Source organism: Saccopteryx leptura, chromosome 8, assembly GCF_036850995.1.
Source record: "Saccopteryx leptura isolate mSacLep1 chromosome 8, mSacLep1_pri_phased_curated, whole genome shotgun sequence".
NCBI classification, from domain to species: Eukaryota; Metazoa; Chordata; class Mammalia; order Chiroptera; family Emballonuridae; genus Saccopteryx; species Saccopteryx leptura.
Window position 1 is genome coordinate 51,273,434 of NC_089510.1, and position 23,469 is coordinate 51,296,902.

At 40.0% G+C, this 23,469-nt stretch overlaps 1 protein-coding gene across 9 annotated transcripts in view; it reads left to right on the forward strand.

Moving 5' to 3' along the window:
- The window catches only part of CD86 (CD86 molecule), an 82,249-nt gene extending 59,233 nt beyond the window's left edge, over positions 1-23,016 (forward strand). For 6 of the 9 annotated variants that reach the window (XM_066347248.1, XM_066347255.1, XM_066347254.1 and 3 more), the window contains 3 exons: positions 4,266-4,335; positions 5,569-5,639; positions 6,029-8,103. In XM_066347248.1, the coding sequence (XP_066203345.1) occupies positions 4,266-4,335; positions 5,569-5,639; positions 6,029-6,060 (173 nt within the window). In that variant the 3' untranslated portion in view covers positions 6,061-8,103. The other 3 variants (XM_066347252.1, XM_066347249.1, XM_066347250.1) reach the window with 3 other exon arrangements.
- The last annotated feature ends 453 nt before the right edge of the window (positions 23,017-23,469 follow it).

Sequence of the window (23,469 nt, forward strand, 5' to 3'; positions counted from 1 at the left end):
TTGGGTTTTGTGTGACTGAAATCTGTATGTGATAGTGCCCTAGCAACCAACAGTTGTTTTTTTTTCAACTTGCCTGCATCCACCAAACCTGAAAGAGTCTCAGCTTTTTCAAGAATGATTTCTTAAAGGGCAAGTATCTTTTCCAAAATAAATCATTTAACCACCATTTAAACAGAAAAGTTTACAGGGCTTAAAAACTGAAAGTTGGTGATATCATCATATCTGCCCTTCAAAATGCTAAATTTGTAATCCAATCCAAAATGTTAGAGATCTGTTTTTATTGTCTGCTTTCACTGTAAAATAAAAGTGGTTCTTTTAATGGTGATAATTTTGTCATAGGCATAAAAGAATGATTTAATTATTCTGCATTGGATTAAAGACATCTGAAATACTCTATTCAGCTACAAACACCATTATTTTTAAAAGAAACTTTGACAAAAATAGAACCTAACTGGATTTCTCATCTCTGGAAACTCAGTCAAATAAGAAATAGCTCAAGTAACCAAGGATGCTTAACCAGGAAAAAAAAGCCTTGGGGAAGATTCAAGTACACCTACAAATATCTAAAGAGCTCCCACAGGATACATCAATCATATTTTACTGTGGCTCCAAAGCCACTCCAAATGGATAAAGATTGTAAGAAGGTATAGGAAATAAGATAGCTTTTTCCTAACAATTAAAACTCTTTTTTAAAAGTATATAGAAGACACAGACTTCTCCCATCTCACCTGAAGAATTAACTGCTATAGGAATTGTCATCCTTCCATAAACAACTAGAAATCAGACAAACTATGTAAAACAACTGTTCTAAGACACTGGACAATAGGCTGCAGAAAATTATAGTCTCTGACATGAGAGAAAGGTGAGGTGAACCCTGTAATTGTCCCCACCTTCCTGTCTGGAGTCAATGTCCAGGCAGCTGTGATGGTAGGGGGAACCCTGATATCAAAACTAGAAAAAAGCCTTACAAAAATAATTTATCATATTAACAAACTAGAAAGAAAATCCATGTGGTCATGTCAATGGATAGAGAAAAAACATTTGGCAAAAATAATATCCATTTATAACTTGAAAAGAAAGAAAACTCTTATAAAAGTCAGAACAAAAAGGAACTTCCTCAACCTGACAAAAGACATCTACCAAAATCCTTTAGTTAGTATCATATTTAATGATAAAAGACTGATTGCTTTCCCCCTAAGATCAAGAATAAAGCAAGATGTGCACTCTATTTTTGTTCAACATTGTGCTGGAGGTCCTAGTCAGTGCAACTAGTCTAGAAAAAGAAATAAAAAGCATTCAAATTGAAAATGAAGAGGCAAAAATCTCTCTTTTTTGCAGATAACATGATCATGCTTGTAGAAATGCCTAAAGAATCCACTAAAAGATATTAGAACTAATTGAGTATAGCAAAGTGACAGGATATAAGGTCAATTACACAAAATCAAATCAATTGCATTTCTATATACTGACAACAAACAACTGGACACTGAGAAATTTAAATACCATGTACAATAATATCAAATAATACTACAGTTTTGCAATAAATTTTTAAAAACAAGTGCCAGACCTGTATACCAAAAACTAAAAAATATTATGACTTACAGAAGTTAAAATGTCCTAAGTAAATGAAAAAATTTGCCATGTTCATGAATCAGAAAAGTAGATATTAAAATACCAGTTCTCCTCAAATTGATTTATGGATTTAATGTATTACCAATCAAAAATTTTTGCAAGCTGCTTAGTGGAAATTAAAATTTTGATTCTAAAGGTTATGTGGAAATGTAAAAGAGTTACAATTGACAAAACAATTCTGAAAAATAAGAATAAAATAGAGGACTTATACGACATGATTTTAGAATCTACTATACAGTTATAGTAACTAAGGCAACATTATATTGGTAAAAGCACAAACACATCATTCAATGGAACAAAATAGAGAGTCAAAAAATAAACTCACATGGTCAACTGATTTGGCAAAGATGTAAAAGTAATTCCATAAAGAAAGGATAGTCTTTTCAACAGATGGTATTGGGACAATTAGATAGCCACATGGAGATATATGAACATAGACACACATGCAAAAAAAGACTATTTTTTTTAAAAAATTAAGCAAGAGGTGGGGAGGCAGAGACAGACTCCTGCATGCACCCTGACCAGGATCCACCTGGCAAGCCCCTAGCAGGTGATGCTTTGTGGGGCTGGGCTGCAGCTGTGTTGTTCAGCAACTGAGCTATTTTAGTGCCTGAGTCTAAGGCCATGGAGCCATCCTCAGTACCCGGGGCCAACTTTGCTCAAGCCATTTGAGCCATGGCTGTGGGAGGGGAAGAGAAGGGGGGAGAGAGGGGATAAGCAGATTGTTGCTTCTCCTGTGTGCTCTGACCAGGAATAAAACCTAAGACTTCTACACACTGGCTGATGCTCTATTGCTAAGCCAACCAGCCAGGGCCAAAAAAAACTTGAAGTGGATTTTATATCTAAACATAAAAGCTAACATTAAAAGATTTTTGAAAGAAATACAGAAGAAAATTTTTGTGACCTTACCTTACCCAAATTTTAGACAGAATACAATAAATATAAACTATATCATAAAAACATAAAATTGATAAACTGAAATTCATCAAAATTAAAATATTTTGCCCTTTGATTTTGTTAAGAAAATGAAAAGTCAAGTCACAGACTAAGAGAAAATATTGTAGAAATGTCTATCTGATAAAGGACTTATGTCCAGAATATATAATTGTATATCACTACTCAGTAATAAGATAATCCGTTTAACAAAAGGCCAGGGAGCAAAAGATTTGAACAGATACTTAACAGAAAATATATAAATGGGCAAAAAAAAAAAAAATAGTCACACAGTCACAGTCACAGCATCATTAGTCATTAAGGATATACACATTAAAGCTATAATGAGATATCATTACCCACTCACTAACATATCTAAAATTAAAAGGTCTAATAAATACCAAGTTCTGAAGAGGATGTGAAACAACTGAAATTCTCATGTACTGCTATATAACCTAGCAATTCTAGATATTTATCCATGAGAAATAAAAACCACATGTTTGCACAAAGCGCACACACAAATGTCCATAGTAACCTTCTTTATAATACCGAAAACCTGGAATCCCAAACTTATATCAATTGGTGAATGGGTAAACTAATGGTGGTATAGTCATACAAGGAAATTCTCTCAAGGTATGGAAAGGAACAGACCACATGCCACAACATGGATGAATTTCGAAAGCATTTTGTATGTTAAGTGAAAGGTGCCAGGGACAGAAAGACTACACATTATATGATCCTGCATATATAAAATTCTAGAAAAAGCAAAACTCTTGTGACATTCAGATCAATGGTTACCAGGGGATGGGGTGAGGGGAAGAGGCAGGAGGGAACCTTGGGGCTCATATGAATATTCTATGTCTTGGTTATGGTGGTAGTTACATGACAGCATACATTTGTGGAACTCACCAAAATCTATATAAAAAATAATTGGATTTTATTGTATATTAATTATACCTCCATAAAGCTAATTATTTTCAAGATATGCACACACACACACACACACACACACACACACACACACACACACACACTAGAACTGTCATAGGAAGTGTTCATAAAACCATCAGGGGAGCTATTGGGAAGATTCCTGTGGACTCTCAATTTCTCCATGGACACCCAGGTTAACAGCCCCTGATGTAAGGCTCTAAGTGGGACGTTAGTACTCTTATAGCAGTCAACTGAGAGGAATTTACACCGCAAGTTGCATCAGTAGTAAGTTCATACCAGTAGCAACTCAAGCTTTGGGAGGTCTAGCCAGCTAGAGCTTTCCCACTTGGGCCCATTCATGCAATGCTGTATAGTTGGTAGTGCCAACTGGTTAACTCATTTCAGCATCAATATCTTCGAGATTTCCTTACTTTCAGAAAAGGATCAGGAACTCTTTTCTGATCACTAAATGATTGCTACAACTAAATGTATATATTTCCTTCCCAGTAGTATTTTTATTTTAGCAAAGAGTAGAGTTGTAAATGAAAATCCTATTTCCAAGATTAGAGCAAATGAAGACATTTATTTACTTTGGGGATGCAAGGAGCTCTTTCTCAGTCCCCCTGAAATTGCATCAAGTAACCATCTATTTTACATATAAGGTACAATGATTTTTCTCTGAGTCCTAAGACTTTGAAACCTCTCCAACCTTTCCCTCTTTTAGTATCAATTGGCAATACATTTTCTGAGGTGGTTTTGCTCTCTTTCAGAAGGCACCCGAGTAGAAGGGGAAGAGAGTCAACAGGCCGAAGGGGAAGAGAGTCAACAGGCCAAGGAAAGGTGAGTCCTGCTCCTAAAACATTGCTCAAAGCAGTCAAATTCCAAGAGGGTTTGTAACTTGAATAGGTTTCAATTTGAGGCATGCTGAGATCCCAACAAACACGAGCTAATGGAGAGGGAAAGGGAAAATCAGACTAATAGGACCTGGAGGAAAATGTCCTAGTAGTAAATGGGTGACAGGGTGTCCAATGTACAATGCTCAGTCATGGCCAGTCAATACCAAAGTGGTCTGATGTTGTGACCATAAGCTATATCTTATTCACCATGGTAACCTCAGTACCTAGCACAGAGCCTGGACTAGTGGGCATCCTACATGTGTGGAGTGAACACATGAATAAGTGAGGAATGACATGTTCCATTTGGCTTCTGTGTTTTTGAATCTGCTGTGCTCTCCACTTGGAATAGTCTTCTGCCACTTCTTCACCTCATTCTTCAGTCTTAGTTGAAGCAGCACTTTCTTAAAATCCCTTCTGAAACTAGATTATGTCAGCCCTTGTTCTTTTCTTTATAACAGCAAGTATACTTGTATATATATGTGTGTGTGTAATTGTCTTATTAAACTATAAACTGAACTAAACTAAATTCAATAGAAGACCGGGACCATATCCACTAAGGTCATCATTGTGCTGCCAGCACCCAGCACAGTCCCTGGCATATAGTAGGTGCTCAATAAATATTTGTTGAAAGATTGAATGTATGCATGAAGGAATGTGTGAAGATTTGTGGTGATAAATCCTTTCACAGTGTGATATAATCAGATTATACCTTCCTCCCCCCTGAGGAACTGAGCTTCTCAAGAACATTAAGGCTCTGGCTACACAGGTGTGGGGTCATAGCAGCCTCAGAGATATAGTTATGGCCCCAGAGTGCATAGGCCCCAGTGTGCCTGGCATTTATCTGGATATACCAGCCACTGTGACTCTAGAGATCCTGGGAGGTGAGCCAGGGTGCTGAGATCTTGCCTACCCTTTCAGACTCAGTTCAGATATGGTCTGGAAGAGCCTATAGAGGGATGGTAGCAGGGACTCATATAGGACAGGGACATGCCCAGACAAGATAAAGGGTAGTTATTAAAGGAAGTGTGGATGGCACCTCTCTACTTCTCTCTTCAATACTTTGTTTCTCCTCGGTGCTATTGCAATACCCTCTATATTTGGCCCTGTCATTGAAATCTAGAAAAAGGAAGTGGCTCTACTGTGAAATCTGACCCAATTCCTTTTTTTTTTTTTCCAGAGTAGAAAACAGTGTACCTGAAAGATCTGATGAGGCCCAGTGTGTTGTTAACATTTCAAAGACAGCCTCAGGTGACAAAAGTGCTACACATTTTTAATTAAAGAGTAAAATCTACTTGACTGTCCCTTTTTTGTTTTTGTTTGTTTGTTTGTTTTTGGATCCCGGGTAGGTTTGTTTTTCTTTATTATTTTTTCTTTTTTTTAATTAAATTTATTGGAGTGACATTGTTTAATAAGATTATATAGGTTCCAAGTGCACAATTCTATGATACATACACTTTTCTTTTCAACTGTATGGCTGATCTTTTTATTGTCCCTCTGAACCTTCCCAGAAGGCAAGAAAATATTACCATTAATAATAGCAGGGGCCCTACGACTCCCTCTATGTTACTTTGCCTTCTTATAATGCCAGCTCTTCTCCCTTTGCCCGAGAAAATTTTATCTCCCACTTTTCTTTTCAGAGCACACTGACTGGCTCCTGGATCACGTTTAGGACTAATGCCTCCTGTTTCAGATTTGGCCTCTTTTCTTAATTTTACAAATTGTGTTTTCTGTAGAGCTCCCATTTCCTGGAATACTGGATTTTATCTACTCTGGATTCTAAGCTAGTACCTCAGTCTATCTTTATAGTGTTAATATTAACATCTTGAAATAGAAAGAAATATGTGCTATCATAATTTATAATGCCTTGAGAAATGTCCACCCTCTGCTAAGGAGTTCTTGTTCTTCCTTGTGGGTTGGTAAGAAATGTGATGGCCTACTGTGCTGACAACAATGAGCAAACAAACACAAAATCTGGGAGACTAGGAGAGATGGAGATGAAACCAGCTCTGGATCCTGGAGCCACCTCTATGTGCACTGTTGCTAATACTGAGGTGGAGCCACGTGCCCAAGAAGCTAATAAGTGCTTGATAAAAGCAAGAGAGCGCTGGATAAAGCTGTGCATTGTGAACCCTACTTCTCTTCTTGAAAAAACTGATTGAGATCATGGCCTGGACAACTATGCCAGAGCCAATGGGGAGATCACAATACTCAAAAGAGGAAAAAATGAAAAATCCTGACCAACAGAGATACACATGCATGTTCAATCTGCCCAGTCCTTCAACAAGCCTTGGGACAAGCAACAAATGGACAGTTTGCCCAAACAGGCTTAAGACAGACAGTAGTTTCCTGGGTGGTCACCAAAGGGTTCTGATGATACCCAGGTTGTTGTGATGTGTCACCTGGCTGAAAGCAACAGAGCATGGAAGAGAGAGCTATCATCTTGATCATGTGACAAATGGAAGGAGGCTTAAGATTCTTCTAACTAATGGCTGAGAGACAAAGAGCTGGAATAAGATTAGGAAGACCAGATGCAACTCATCCAGAAGTTGATTGAGCTCATAGATGCCCTAAGAACATATTGGCTGGCCAGAGCAGAGCTAGTGAACTTGTGTCTGAGGACTGTCTCTGAGCATCATCCTCAACAGCAAGAAAACAGGGTGCAGAAGAGGAATCTACTAGCCCAAAGGAAATTAGTTAGGAGACCCTGGTCTATGGCAGCATCACTACGGGATAGAGCAGCCTCAGTTCAAAGCTAAAGAGAACTTTGGGAGGCCCAAGCTACAGAAATAGTTCTGTAGACCCTAGAGGGTTGTAGACAGCTGTGCTAGCCATGCTCATCCTTGTAATATTATCATTTATGTGCTTTGCCCTGCTTCTGCCTTTTTTTTCAGATGCTAAGCATCTTCTGGTTTTTAACATGTTTTGTACAGGGTAGTTTTCAGTAAATTTTCATTAAATTGATTTAAAAGTCTACATTTTTTGCTTCTACTTCAGCAGTATTACTCAGCCCTTATAGTCTGATGTCACTCCCTTTGTCTTCTTGAGTTACTTCCTTCCTCTTGACATCTCTGTGGTGGCCCCATTCTCCAGTTACCCTAGCTAGAAGCCTCTTCCTCATCCCAAACCCTCCCCTCTTCCCTTCCCCTAACCATTGCATGAGAAAGAGGGGATAATAGAATTCTATATGCTAATCTTGGTAATAAGACATAAAAGATTAGGTAAGACTGATTGTTTCCCAAGACAACTAGGAGATATGGAGTTAAGGAAGGAATACTTTTTAGTTTATAACCTTTTATACTGTGTACTTTCAAAATAATGTACTTGTATACACATGAAACGAAGGCTAATGTAAAAGTACTTCTTGAGAATATATTATTATAAAAAAATTTATATAACTGTACTGCCTGTTGGAAAGTTGCTAAAAGTGTGGATTTCAAAAGTTCTTATCAGAAAAAAAATAATTTGTAACTATGTGTGGTGATGGATGTTAACTAAACTTATTGTAATCATTTCACAGTATGTACATATATCCAATGATTATTTTGTAAACCTAAAACTAATATGTATATGGCAATTAAATCTTAATTGGAAATAATAAATAAATGCAGGGAGATTCTGGGAGAAACCTGTTCAGGCTTTGTGGGTACAGAAATGTGTCTAACTTCTTCACCAATGACTCCCAGGCACCTCAATAAAGAATACCTCAAAACTATTTGTTTAAATATTGAATGAAATATTAATGTGTCCTCTGGCAAAAATATCTCTCCTTTGTATATTACATTTAGACCATCGGTTTTCAATTCTGGGAGAAAGAAAACCAAGAAAGGTTAAAAGAAGTCACTAGATTTAATATCAATACTAACATCACTAGTGCTTACTTTGTACTCTTTTAAACCTTGAAATTTATTATCCCACTTAATCCTCATACTGACCCTATAATGTCCGTATTGGGATATGGTGCCCATTTTGCTGACGAGGAAACCTAGGCACAGAGAGGTCAGAGCACTTTATCCAAGGTCTCTAACTTAGTAAGTGGCAGAGCTAGGGAAGATTTTGGAAAGCATCATAACCTCCACCCCTTTATTTCTCAGCCCCATATTTTCTGGCCGTTGGAGAGACAGCATTCTGGTGGGCTGCAGGTTGAGTGCCTACGCCACGTCTTGCATTACTGTAGTTCAGCCCTTTAAGGTGATGTCTCCAGAGGACCCATCCCTGACTTTTCCAGAAGTCATTCTATCATCTCATAAGGCCAGAAGCTGTGGATGCTCAGGCACATGATGTAACCAGTGAAAATGACGTTTTGGTCAGGAGGAAAGTGAACTACAATTGCTGCCTGCGAATCCTCCCCCTCCATCCCTGCCACTTACTGTTCTTTTGTAATTCACCCTCCTCCCTTTGCAATTGTGAAGCCGGTTTTATTCACTCAATGCCCTCATGTGTGTTAGTTAACACAAGCTAGAAAGCAGTCATCTCTGACTACTGCCCTCTGACCTTTCCCTCAACACCCACTGCCCACCTCCACCACAATGCCACATTTGCTTACCACCAGGCCAGGCAAGGATCTCTCTAGCTTTTGCATCCACCCCCTATTTTTTCAGTCATACCCTTATTTCCAAGAACATGACAGTCACCACCCAACTGACCCTAGTCTACTCTCTTACACTGCATTATGCCCAAAACATCAAAAAGAACAAGGAGGTAAATAGTAAAAAACAAAGATCTCACATTTCTTTTTCCTAACCACACAGAGGCAACTCCCATCTCCAGCTTCATATGTACCTTTCCATAGATACACTGTGCATATATATATATATATATATAGTATGTGTGTAAATATAGTATATATGTATTTATTTTATATGTGTCCCATATATATGATATATTCCCCTTATTCAATCATATTTGGTTTTATTCTATACCTAAGCAATTTAAACCTAAACATAAGGCTCTTGCTAAAATGATTATGAGACACTAGCCTCTAATTGTAATCCTTTAGTTACAAACATACTTTTTTAATGTATTAGTTTTCATTCTCAGCCATATACCTGCATTCTTGTGGTTCTTACAGTAAAAGTGAGGTTCCGTTGGCTTTCACCATTGCTACCTGTGCACTCCAGGGAGAAAAATACAAACAGATACAAAGCCTGCACTGTCCTTAGACAAATTTTTGAACTTGTTTCAGTCTGTACAAGTTATACCCTAGGTCTAGTGGATAATAGTCACTTTGAACTGGATCTCTTGTTTCCTGCATTTCATGTATTTGTCTTTCTTGACTTACTCCCTCATATCCACCAGTAGCTTTCTGAGAAAGGATATGTGAGAAGTAAACTTTTATTTTATTTATTTATTTATTTTATTATTATTATTATTATTTTTTTTTTTTTTTGCATTTTTCCGAAGCTGGAAACAGGGAGGCAGTCAGACAGACTTCTGCATGCGCCCAACCAGGATCCACCCAGCATGCCCACCAGGGGGCCATGCTCTGCCCATCTGGGGCATTGCTCTGTTACATCCAGAGCCACTCTAGTGCCTGGGGCAGAGGCCATGAAGCCATCCTCAGCGCCCAGGCCATCTTTGCTCCAATGGAGCCTTGGCTGCGGGAGGGGTTAGAGAGAGACAGAGAGGAAGGAGAGGGGGAGGGATGGAGAAGCAGATGGGCGCTTCTCCTGTGTGCCCTGGCCGGGAATCGAACCTGGGACTCCTACATGCCAGGCTGACGCTCTACCACTGAGCCAACCAGCCAGGGCCTGTGAGAAGTAAATTTAATGAGATTTTGTGTATCTGAAAATGTCTTTATCCTACTATCCTACTTAATTGATCATTTGTCTTGTATAATTATTTCCATTCTCTACAGCTTCCAGGGTTGCTCTTGAGATACCTATAGGTGTTCTGACTCCTTGCCTTCTAATATGGAAGCTTTTAGGATCTTCTATCTTCAGTGTTCTTCAGTTTTATAATAAAATGCCTATTCAACCACTGTGCTTAGCATTGAGGTGGCCTTTTCTATCTGGAAATGTGTGTCTTTGACTCGAGGAAAGTTTTCCTAAATTGTTTCATTGATTATTTTTCCCTCTATCTAATCTCTCATTCTAGGATACTGGATTTCGGTGTTGGATTTCCTAGGCTGATCTTTTTTTTCTTATCTTTCTGTCCTCTTCCATCTTTTTGTCTTTTGTTTAATTTATTAAAGATTTCCATAACTTTATCTTCCTAACTTGCTGTTGTATTTTTAAATTTCTGCTATCATAATTTAAATTCCAAGAGTTCCTTTTTGTTCTCTGAATGTTTCTTTCTCCAAGGAGCTTGTTCTTGATGGTTGCAATATTAACTCTCTGAAGATATTGATATGCTGATTAAGTTTTATATCTTCTCTATTGTCTCTGAATTCTCCAAGTTTTTTCCTTCCTGTTTGGTTTGTTTTGGTCTATAGCAGTGGTAGTCAACCTGGTCCCTATGGCCCACCAGTGGGTGTTCCAGTTTTCATGGTGGGCGGTAGCGGAGCAACCGAAGTATAAATAAAAAGATAGATTTAACTATAGTAAGTTGTTTTATAAAGATTTATTCTGCCAAACAGCGAAAATCTGACATAAAGTACTTGGTAAGTAATTATTATTATATGCTTTAACTTGCTGTAACTCTGCTTTATAAATTTTATAAAGTAAAGTGACTTCCCTACTTTATAAATCACCATTACTGTGGAACCGGTGGGCGGTTAGAAAATTTTACTACTAACAGAGATACAAAAGTGGGCGGTAGGTATAAAAGGTAGACTACCCCTGGTCTATAGCATCTATTTTGGAGGCTTCCTCAGATATCTAATTACCTTTGATTGTCTATTCATGATTAAGAGTGAGAAACTAAAAATTTGTTTGGAGGATTTGAGTCTATGGATTGGCTTATTAACTTTAGCTTTATTGGAAAGGAATCTAGGTGAACCTTTGCTGGGAAACTATCTTTAGTTCGTTGCTCTTGGGCTGGTGGTTTTGCGGTATTTTGCCTAGAAGGTAGAAGTCTGGCTGTTAGCATTCTGGGAGCCAAGTGAGAGAAGAGGGGTGTGTGGTGTGTTTATGTGTGTGTTGTGGTGAGGTCTCTGCAGTCTTCACTTAATATGCACAACTTACTTCATCTATGTGTTTTCAGTGTGGTAACTCCATCCTCAAATGTGTAAGATGTCTATCAATTCAAACATTGTTTCTTTACCCTCTCTAGAGAACAAGACTCCAGACTTCTGCCAGGGTGGGAGAGGGACGTTGCTCAGTCTTGTGGAGTGGAAAAGGAGAGCTCAGCTCTAATTGCTTCTCAAACAACCTTTACCCAATCTTCTTTAGTTTGGCCTGGATCTTTTCTTTTAATTTTCACCCTCAATTGGTTACCAGTCCTGCTAATTCCTGAAGTTTCTGATAATTTGGGGGTATAAACTGGGTTGTTTCTTGGGTTTACCGGATAATAGATGAGATGTAGCTCTCTTGTCTTTCTATTTACCACTCATCCACCTACTTTTCAGATTCCAAACTGTTGTCTCCTTTCCTATTCTTATACTTATTAAATTTTTCCATTTAAATAAAAAAAAAAAAAAACTTTTTTTAGTTTTAATGGAATTTCAGGAGGTAATGGAATTAGATGTGTATATTTAATCTACCATTTTACCGGAAACTCTACTATTCAAAAATTTTAAGAACTTTACCATTGATTGCCTTCAGCCTAAAATCCAAAGTCATCAACAATGTGACTCAAAAATAAGTCAACTTTTTTATTTCTTTCTTAAATGAGAAGTAGGGAGGCAGAGACAGATTCCCACATGTGCCCTGACAGGGATCCACCTGGCAAGCCCCCTACGGGGCAATGTTCTGCCCACCTGGGGCCACTACTCAGCAACCTGCAACCTAGCTATTTCAGCACCTGAGGCAAAGCCATAGAACCATCCTCAGCGCCCAGGGCCAAATTGCTTGAACCATTCGAGCCATGGCTGCAGGAGGGGAGGAGAGAGAGAGAGAGAGAGAGAGAGAGAGAGAGAAGGGGGGAGAAGCAGATGGTCACTTCTCCTGTGTGCCCTGCCCAGAAATTGAACCTGGGACTTCCACACACCAGGTAGACACTCTACTGCTGAGCCAATGGCCAAGGCAAAAATAACTCAACTTTTTAGCACCCTTATTTTTTCCTCTTTGCATACTGTAAAACTGTGATCTTGTTAGATTTAGCTACTAATAATTTTTTAAATATAATTTGTATTACCTGTTTTTTTCCTCCGTATGCTATTCTGGAATATTTCTTCCCATCTGCCTCTGCTTTCTGGATTCTTGTTCATCATTAAAGCCTGACTCAAATACCACTACTTCTGTGGGTCCACATACTTTACCACTACCCAGGCTGCACACAATTGACGCCATATCCTTGTGATTCTAGAACACGCTTTCCAGCAATAATTCATTCTTGTTCCAACACTTTTCTTCCCCACCAAGTACCATGACTTTGGCTATGGGCTAATTTATAGAGCAGCTCTGGGTGTCCCAAGGGGAACTTCAAGCCACTGAAGAAGCAGGTGTTCTGTTGCACACAGGCTTAGCTCTAAACCCCTTGTTCTGGGCAGTTTCATGCTCTACATGCAAACTTCTCCCCAACCATCCTGGCTTTCAACCAATGAGTTGCCTCCTGTCCTTACCACATCACTTAGACCTGACAATCAGCATCTCTTCCCAGGTTAGAATTTTAGTTTCCCACTCTAAGTACAACTTGGATTCACTCCCTTAAAAAGTTGTCTCTGGCCACCCAGGATAATCACACACACCCCCACCCATCTTAGGCTCCAGACCCATTATTTCAGAGCTTTCATACCAGAGAAGCTCTTCCCAGCCAACAGGAAGCAGGATTAACAGGGCACATGACTCTACACAGGAGGTAGAGGTATGCCATTTCTACCCCTCAATTTTAGTAGACATCCTTATTAACTAAAGAAAACCTCTCATTTTATGAAATCATATAATTTTAGAGCTTGAAAGAAGCAAAACAGGTCTTGTTCCTCAAGGGGGATGATGGAGGCTGGGTACCACAGGAATTGGGAAGCAGGGTATAGAGAGATGGTAAACAGAAAGGAAAGACTCACTCAGAGATGATGGGGTGGTGGCAAAGTTAAAGTAGAATAGAAAAGGAAAAATGTCAGTGTATGGCAACATTTCTGAAACTTGCTGCACTTTAAGCTTGCCCGCATGTAACAAAATGCTTTTAATCATATAGGTAGTTATCTCTACTGTTCCTTATACATTTCTTAATACTTTCTTGTGAATAAATATTAAGGATTAAAGGCATATAATAATAAAGGAAGCATAAAAGAGATCAGAATCAGTAGTTTTCACATTTTATGAGGAAGCACATAAGATTTCCCATTTCTCAAATTATTTCCTATTAAGCTACAGTTTGATTACAGTGATTAATAAATGCTTTTAGTGGACAAGGAGAGAGAAATACATCTCGGTATTTGTAGGACCCTATACTTACAGAGTCTACCTCAGAATCACGGGGTTGGAGAAACCACAGATGCTGGGTCTTAGGTCAAGGCTGTCTACTAATGAAGCCCCCTAGTCTTCCTCATCCTGGCACCAATTATGCTATCCCCTATTCATAACTACACAAGTATAGTTACATATAAACAAGTGTGACATAAATATTAGAGTCCTTAGTACTTTTTCAGTGTTTTTATTATGAAAAGAGACCTTTTAAAAATAGCCATGAATTCTGAAATACTCAATATTTCAGAAGGTAACTCTCTATTGGGACAGTAGGGCCAGTCAGTGATGCTCATAGCGTGTGGCAAAGTGGCTTCTCTTCTCAAAATCTGACTGTAGATCTGATCTTGTCTATTATTTCTGAGATTAAAAGCTATGAACTCACAAGTTTGCTAAATATATAAAGTACAGAGTAAAAAGTCAGTAAATTGTCCTAACAGTCTATTATATATGGAAGAATTACAGAAAGCATTCATTTTATGTGGCAAAAGAGAGTAAAGAAAAGAGGGATTTACCAAACACCAGCAAGAGCCATGGCCAGAACCTAGGTTTCAATCTTCAGACCAAGGTGCTTTCCATCTTACTGGGTCCCTCTGCTGTTCTCGTTAGCTGGAAGAGCTGGGAGGCAGGTGTCAGCAGGGGATAATGCAGCAAGTGCGTGGACTTTGGCATGTGACCTTAGGCAAATTGCGCTTAATTTCTCTGATTCTCAGTTTCCTTATGTATTAATATAAATAGGGTTAATAATACATACATAACATACCTCATTCAATCAAGGACAATCCAGAAGATATGAGGATTATACAACTGAAGAAAAAGAGAAGCAGAAAGGAGAGGAGAGGAGAAGAATCCTAGCAAACATGAATTGTGTAGCTTGTTGGAGTCGAGTGGGGTTAGGGGTGATGAGGGAGCATTAGTAGTAGGAGAATGGGAACAGGAAGCTTTCGTGGAGTGAGTAATAGGGGTGGGTGTAGATTGTCATATGACAGTCTGCACAGAAGTCCCTACACACCCTGCAGAAAGCCAGAAATGCTTCTACAACTCCTTAAATTTCCATTTTTCTGTCATTTGGATTTGCTTCTGTAGTGGAGGTTCCTTGACCCTGCCCTTGGTCTGATGAGCCCAGGCACCAGGATCCAGGCTGGAAATGTTAGGAGGTTTCTTCTAGTTCAGCTCCTTAGAAATGCCATACTTGTGCCAGCTTCCTAACTGATATTCCCGCTTCTGATTTACACACCTCTCTCCCTAACAAACCATCTTCTGCATGACTGCCTTCTAAGACAGAGGTCTTCTCAAATGTTGGCTAGAGGCCCCTGGACTCCTTTTTCTGTCAACCTGACTTCTTAGAATTTTTGTTATACTCAAGATGAACAGAGCTCTCTGCTGCCTTGACAGAGAAGTGTGTGTATATGTATAAATATATATATATTTGTGTATGTGTGTGTGTGTGTGTGTGTATATATTATAGATATTTGTGTGTGTGTGTGTGCATGCATGTGACAGAGAGAGACAGAGAGAGGGACAGATAGGGACAAACAGGAAGGAAGAGAAATGAGAAGCTTCAACTTATTATTGCAGCACCTTAGTTGTTCATTGACTGCTTTCTCATATATGCCTTGACTGGGGGGCTCCAGCTGAGCCAGTGACACCTTGCTCAAGCCAGTGACCTTGGGCTCAAGCTGGTGACCTCAGGGTCTCGAACCTGGGTCCTCTGCGTCCCAGTCCAACGCTCTATCCACTGTGCCACTGCCTGGTCAGGCTAGAAGTACATATTTTTGAATGTCTGGAAAGAATCTTGACAAAGGGGAGATAAGGGGGGTCTTTGAAAGATAACTTTGGCCTCAGATAGTAAAGATGGAAAAGTCCCATGGACATAAGATGATTATACAAACCATCTCAGTCCCTGGGTTGAGATGCTGAGATGCTGATGGAAAGATGGATGACAGGAATTCTCTGCACTCAATCAGAATGAAAGGAACGAATCCTAAAGCATGATGCTGGAAAGGCTAGATGATTCAAGCATAGCTATCAGACTAAAAATAGTATTATACATCATAGTCTTTGATTTAGTCACCAAGGTGAACAGATCTGTTTCTATACTGTAGGCCCAGCATGAAGTCAAGCTGAAGGTTAAGTTCAGATAAGAGAGACCAGAGACGCAGAGTAGGAATCAGGGGCTCTTTACTTCCAGATCACTGACTATGAAAAAATTAACTTTCTTAAATTCGCATTTGCAACCCAAAGTAGATATGTGAAATTTAAAACCACCCAGGGTTTGGTTGCCTTGCTGATGGGTAGCACGAACTAGTTATATGCTGTTTCTACCAGTCCACCTGCCACTTTTTAACTGCACACATCAAGTATTTGCCCTCAGGCTTCAGACGTCACAACCTCTGTGAAAACAGCTGAGCTGTGTCCACTTGATGGGAAAACATCAAGTCCGTTCCATTAAAAAAATTTAAAAAATCAATCCAAACAATTAAATCTGTCCCTTTTTTAAAACAAATTTTTCTTTAATTTCCAATTTAGTTTTTGAGTTAGAGTCTCAGAGTTTGAGACTCTCATTATCAATTTTAAAAGAAAAGAAATGTTTTATTAACGTTAAAAATAAATCTGTTTCTGTGTCCAAACCAGCCATGCATATTAACATGTGTGAATGTCCTCAGGGTTTAAATAGTCTTGGATTGGAAAAAAAGATACTGTAGCAAGACTTAAAAGAAACAAGATGGTAGATCAATGAGAATTTAAAGATTTTTCATCCTCCTTGAGTAATTGCATATATCCAGAACTTATTAGCAGTGCTTTATTTATAGCAGGAAATATAAGTGAGATATGAAGAAAATCTTGCATCAGGGTGTTAAACATTGGAAGAAATTGTCAAATCTTTCTAAACCTATATAAGGGAGTGATGTGGCATCATTATCATTGCCATCATCGTTGTTGTTGTCGTCATCATCATCATCACCATCATCGCTATTTATTGAGCACACTATGCTAAACAGTTTACATGTGCCCTGGCTGGATAGCTCAGTTGGTTGGAGCATTGTCCCCAAGTACAGAGGCCACAGGTTTGATCCCCGAACAGGGCACACACAGGAACAGATCCAAGTTCCCGTTTCTCTCTTGCTGTCCCTCCCTCTCTCTAAAACCAATAAAATAGACATTTAAAATAGTTCTCACCTAGGATTCAAAATGTCACCTGTAATGAGTCTCTAGAGGCTGGCTTTAAAAGAAAATTTTTTTTTAATTAAAAAAAATAAGTTTACAGATATTATCTTGGGAAGAAGGGAAACAGCTGTATCATCTTGTAGAAATTTAAGGGCTCATTTTAAAAAGAGAAAGGAGCACCAAAGGAAAGCATACTGGAGTATTATAGTATGAGAATAAAGAGAAGATTAAAAAAATTATGAGAACAGCAGAACAGTGACCAAGGATTTTGTTGTGTTGGGGCAGGATTGTGCAGTAGGAACCAAAACTGTCATACACTGAGACTCTGGTATAAGTGATCATGAGGAAAGAACTGATGGAAGACCTGGTGATACTCAGAAATAATTTATTCTAAAGAAAGAGAATCCAGGCCCAGATATTTGATTCAGGAATCATGGACCTATTGTCAAAAGAGTAGTTTCATCTCTGTATCCATGAGTATGTTTCTGTTTTGTTTGTTCAGTTATACATTATTCTTTAGATTGCACATATAAGTGAAATCATATGGTATTAGTCTCTGACTCATTTCACTTAGGATAATGCCCTCCAGGAAATAAAAAAAAAAATTCCAGGAAAACCTGACATGAGGTGGCACAGTAGATAAAGCGTCGACCTGGAACACTGAGGTCTCTGGTTCGAAACCTTGGGCTTGCCCAGTCAAGGCACATATGGGAAGCAACTATGAAAAGTTGATGCTTCCTGCTTCTTCCCCCCTCCTCACTCTAAAATCAATAAATAAAATCTTTAAAAAAAAAAGAAATTGCCGGGTGAATTTCATGCTGGGACACTGTACCAGTTAGTGCATCCCCTTGTACCTCTAACCAGTGGAGGTATTCCAATAATTTACAACTGATTCATGCCCTACTGACTGTTTTAAGTCTAAAAAAATGATAAACCAAAAGGTAGTGAACATTCCCCAAAAACTCCTGTAAAGCCAGTATCCACGGCTACCATCCCAGCCACCTGGCCCGTGCAGGTTCGCAATAGATTTGGACAGTCGGTAAAGAAACAACAAAGCCAAGAACTGGTGGGCCATTAGCTTTAACCCTAGCTTGCACCCAGCGGGCAAGTAAAAACACACACTGGGCTCCAAAACCCACTCATTCAGTGCTCACAAAGCTACTGACTTATCCGAGTTTCCTAGAATCAAGGGTTTCTAGCTCACCAGCCTTATTCACCTTTGTTCCCCATTTTCTTCTCTCTACACAAACTGCACAAACTGGCTTCTTCTTTAACACTCCGCCATCTTGGCTGCTTCTCCTGGACTCCTCCACGTGGCCTCTCTCTGCTCTCTCCTCTAATGCTAATCTCAGGAACCCAGAGAACAAGCTCCTGGTCTGCCCCACTTTATAGTGCAGAAATCGAAACCTTTAATCCAATATACAAAATTAGGGAAGTCTCTAATACAAAGTCACTTATCTGAGGCATGATGGGATTGCACCACCCCACATCAAAAAGGGTGGGAAAGGCTTAGTCCTAAAACCAAGCCCCAGGCTATAAGGATCCTGCCTGTCCACAGCCCACCCCAACACACATTAATATCACCTGGGCGATGGGCTTCCATGTGGGCAGCGCCGTCTCTAACAAAGTGAGCATAATATATTTTATCTGCCCAACACAGTTCTAATACACTACCGAGGTGGTGCTGGTGCAGGAAGATTGGAGAAAAACACAGCCCATAGTAAAGGCAGTAGGCTCAAAAAGCTTAGAGAAGTTGGAATGCTGGATTGAGCCTACTACACAAGCCCAGAAAACCTGCCACTGTATATTTCTCAGGAAGGCCTGAATAATACTTCATCAGCCGAGATGGTAATAAATACACTGGAGAGAGTGGGACTTTCATGCATTGTTGAAAGTCCAGGAAAATCTGTTCTTTGTAGGCCAGGACTGAGAGTAGAAGAAGTTGTTACAGATGACAAAATTCTGGAATATCCAGGGATCAGGGGCAGCACTTAAACATCAGAGGTAATGAGTATAGTTACTGTATGGGCAGTAAATTTGTAACAGCAGTGGCGAGGGGAGGATGGGAGAGGAGCAGCAAACCTACAGAGTTCCCTAGAGCAGGGGTCCCCAAACTTTTTACACAGGGGGCCAGTTCACTGTCCCTCAGACCATTGGAGGGCCGGACTATAAAAAAAACTATGAACAAATTCCTATGCATACTGCACATATCTTATTTTAAAGTAAAAAAACAAAATGGGAACAAATACAATATTTAAAATAAAGAACAAGTAAATTTAAATCAACAAACTGACCAGTAGTATTTCAATGGGAACTATGCTCCTCTCACTGACCACCAATGAAAGAGGTACCCTTCCAGAAGTGCGGTGGGGGCCGGATAAATGGCCTAAGGGGGCCGCATGTGGCCCACGGGCCGTAGTTTGGGGACCCCTGCCCTAGAGGTAGCTCATAGAACATAGTATTCTCAGGGGCAAGGAGATGGGCCACCATCAGGGGTCCTGCTTAACATGTACAATCAAAGGGGATCAAGAACTCATGAAAAGAGATCACAAGCCCACCATTCCCCTTAGAGGTAAAACCTTATCTATAGCCCCCATGATAGCAAACCAAGACTTAATTGCATTAGTCAACCTTTCCCAGAAATGTGAACTTTATAAACAGTTAATCTGAAATTTCCTGATTAGAATTTCCTGGTAGGAGATTCTCCTCAGAGTCAAGCCCCTACCCTTTCAGACAGCAATTCCCAGGACACAGTAACGTCTCTTGGTTACTGCTGATACAGAGGGAAACCCTGGCCCTTATTCTATTTCCAGATTCCATGTTGGGAACTGTTGGTGTGGTAGCAGCTGCAGTTCCCTATTTGTTTGGAATCAGTCCATAGTCCCATTCCTGGGGGTTTCTGGTTCAATTTTTTCCCCAGTGCATGGTTCCACAGGAATTCTTGGAAGTGCCAACAGGGACTTTTCTTAGGACACTGTAACATCTCTTGGTTACTGCTGATATACATAGGTGCAAAGCTTTGTTTATCTTGTTTTATGCAGATCAAGTCTAAGATGAATGGGATCCATTATGTTAAAAAGTTGAGTGTTCCACCTTATGGCTCACCTGTTTAAACAACTATAGTAGCAGAAACTGCAGATATTTAGCAAAATGACAAAGTATTAGCAATGGTCATTATAAGGCAGGTTCCCATTAGACAAAACTGTTCACTTAAGAAATGCTTTTGAGAGAGAAGGATCCCAGCTGAACAAAAAGAAATGGGATGCCTACTTTAATTGGTATGCAGAAGCTTACAAAAGCCTTCAAAACTCCAAAATACCTTCATTGAAAGATTCATTGCAGGCCCTGACCCATGGTGCAGTGGATAGAGCTTTGCCACAGGGTGCCAGGGTCACCAGCACAATCATGGGTCACTGGCTTGCTCTTAATGGTGCCAGCTCGACTCCCCAAGATTGCTGGTTCCAAGGAGAAATCAATGGACACAAATAAGTGAAACAGAGTTGACGCTTCTCTCCCTTTCACACACAAAAACATTCACTGCAAAAGGCTGATAATAAAAAATACAAAAGGTATCTAAAACAACACCCTAGGCCTCCTTATTACTCCCTCTGAAGTGCTCATTATTGAGACACTGGCCCAGAAATTGATGTCTTAATTGATTACTGGGACACTGGAGAACAGATTGTCCTCAAGACCCTATTTAAATATACAATTTCTCCAGTGCTTTCATGTCTACCTTCAAAAGTAGGCCGAATAGGAGCCTCTCCCAAAATTGATGGGGCTCTTGAGAGATTTTCTAGATATATTATTGCCTTAAACAGCCAAGAAGAAACTAAAATTAAAATAAATGGGGTTGTGTAGTACTGCCAGAAATATTTGCTGTTTGATCTTGTGTTGAGCAGATAAAATATATTATGCTCACTTTGTTAAAGGTGGTGCTGTCCACTTGGAAGCTGGTCTCCCAGGTGATGATATTAGTTGCCCTTATGCTTGGAATGGGCATGATTGTATTAATGTGTGTTGGGGGCAGGCTGTGGGCAGGCAGGATCCTTGTAGCCTGGGACTTGGTTTTAAAACTAAGCCTTTTCCACCCTTTTTGATGTGGGGTGGACTTTGTATCAGAGACTTCCCTGTTTTGTATATTGGATTAAAGGTTTTGATTTCTGCACTATAAAGTGGGGCAGACCAGGAGCTTGCACTCTCGGTTCCTGAGATTAGCATTAGAGGAGAGAATAGAGAGCAGAGCAAAGAGAGGCCACGTGGAGGAGACCAGGAGAAGCAGCCAAGATGATGGAGTGTTGAAGGAGAAGCCAGTTTGTGCAGAGTTTGTGCAGAGAGACGGAGATGGGGAACAAAGGTGAATAAGGCTGGTGAGCTAGAAACCCTTGATTCTAGGAAACTCGGATAAGTCAGTAGCTTTGTGAGCACTGAATGAGTGGATTTTGGAACCCAGTGTGTGTTTTTACTTGTCTGCCAGGTGCAGGCTAGGATTAAAGATGATGGCCCATCTCTTGGCTCTGTGGTTTCTTTACCAACTGTCCGAATCCAATGCGAACCTGCATGGGCCAGGCGGCTGTGATGGTGGCCGCGTCTCCTGGCTTTACATCAGGCTAAAACGTGACAAGATATTTGAACAAATTTAATAAACTTTGATCAGAAACTTGGTCAGATTGGAAGGTGATAGTAGAGCCTGACAGGAACTTTTTAAAAATAACTTCTCAGCCCTGGCCGGTTGGCTCAGCGGTAGAGCGTCGGCCTAGCGTGCGGAGGACCCGGGTTCGATTCCCGGCCAGGGCACACAGGAGAAGCGCCCATTTGCTTCTCCACCCCTCCGCCGCACTTTCCTCTCTGTCTCTCTCTTCCCCTCCTGCAGCCAAGGCTCCATTGGAGCAAAGATGGCCCGGGCGCTGGGGATGGCTCTGTGGCCTCTGCCCCAGGCGCTAGAGTGGCTCTGGTCGCAATATGGCGACACCCAGGATGGGCAGAGCATCGCCCCCTGGTGGGCAGAGCGTCGCCCCATGGTGGGCGTGCCGGGTGGATCCCGGTCGGGCGCATGCGGGAGTCTGTCTGACTGTCTCTCCCCATTTCCAGCTTCAGAAAAATGAAAAAAAAAAAAAAAAAAAAAAAAAAAAAAAAAAAAAATAACTTCTCCCCTCTGCTAAAACTGAGAGAAACATTCTAACAATGCCAGTGGGTATGTCATTCCTTTGATATTATTCAGGCTGCAATCCAGTTTTTGAGGAACTAAAAAAAAACTGTCATTTTGGAAATCTCTGTGGGGACAGAGTTGCTCTAGTGGTTCAAACTTCACCTGCAAAAAATAAGCCCTCATTGCCAGACTTTTGCCATCCTGCTGTTCTTTGTAGCACAGTAACAGCGTGCTCCAAAAGTGAAGCATTAAAATGGGTAAACAATATCTGTAAATTAAATGAACAGTCAGGGCTATGGGATACAACCTTCCTTGTTTCCCATGCTTGTATGACCAGCTACTCTAAGTTTAATGTCTTATGCTTAAGCTTTATCACCAATAGGTTAAAGAAGCCTTCCCAGATACTAATTCAAATAATCCTGTTCATTACAGTCTAGAGCCTGGCAATGATATTCTGGAAGCATCATCAGAGGAAGACGGCCCACAAGCCCCTTTGGAAGGAAGTTTGCCAAGTACTCCTGACCACTGACACTGCTACAGAACTAGAAGACATTGAGCTGTGGATGTATTGATACATCTCAGGCTCTGGTCCTGTACAGACGCTGGAGATCTTCAACTCAATTGATGAGGAAGGAGAGTGGCTGACATATATGTAGACTGCTTTTGCCCAAAATGAAGGATCAAGACTTTACCCTTATCTTGATAACATGATACGAAGCGAAATAAGTAAATCAGAAAAAACCAGGAACTGCATTATTCCATACGTAGGTGGGACATAAAAGTGAAACTAAGAGACATTGATAAGAATGTGGTGGTTATGGGGGGGAGGGGGGAAAGGAAGAGGGAAAGGGGGAGGGGGAGGAGCACAAAGAAAACTAGATAGAAGGTGACAGAGGACAATCTGACTTTGGGTGATGGGTATGCAACATAATTGAATGACAAGATAACCTGGACATGTTATCTTTGAATATATGTATCCTGATTTATTGATGTCGCCCCATTAAAAAAATAATAAAATAAAATAAAAAATAAATAAAAAAAAAGACTTTACCCTTCACTATATATGAAACACTCTCTCCTTTTACTTTCTTTTACTCCAACATTGGTCTGGAAAGATAACACCACCAAATGTATCTTCCAGGGAGGTAACTTTTCAGATTGCTAGAATCGTCATCAAAGATTCCAATCTATTCATAATTATCTAGCTCAGATTTGCCTACACTTACTAAGAGTTTTCAACAGCAGCACCCATCTTTACAAA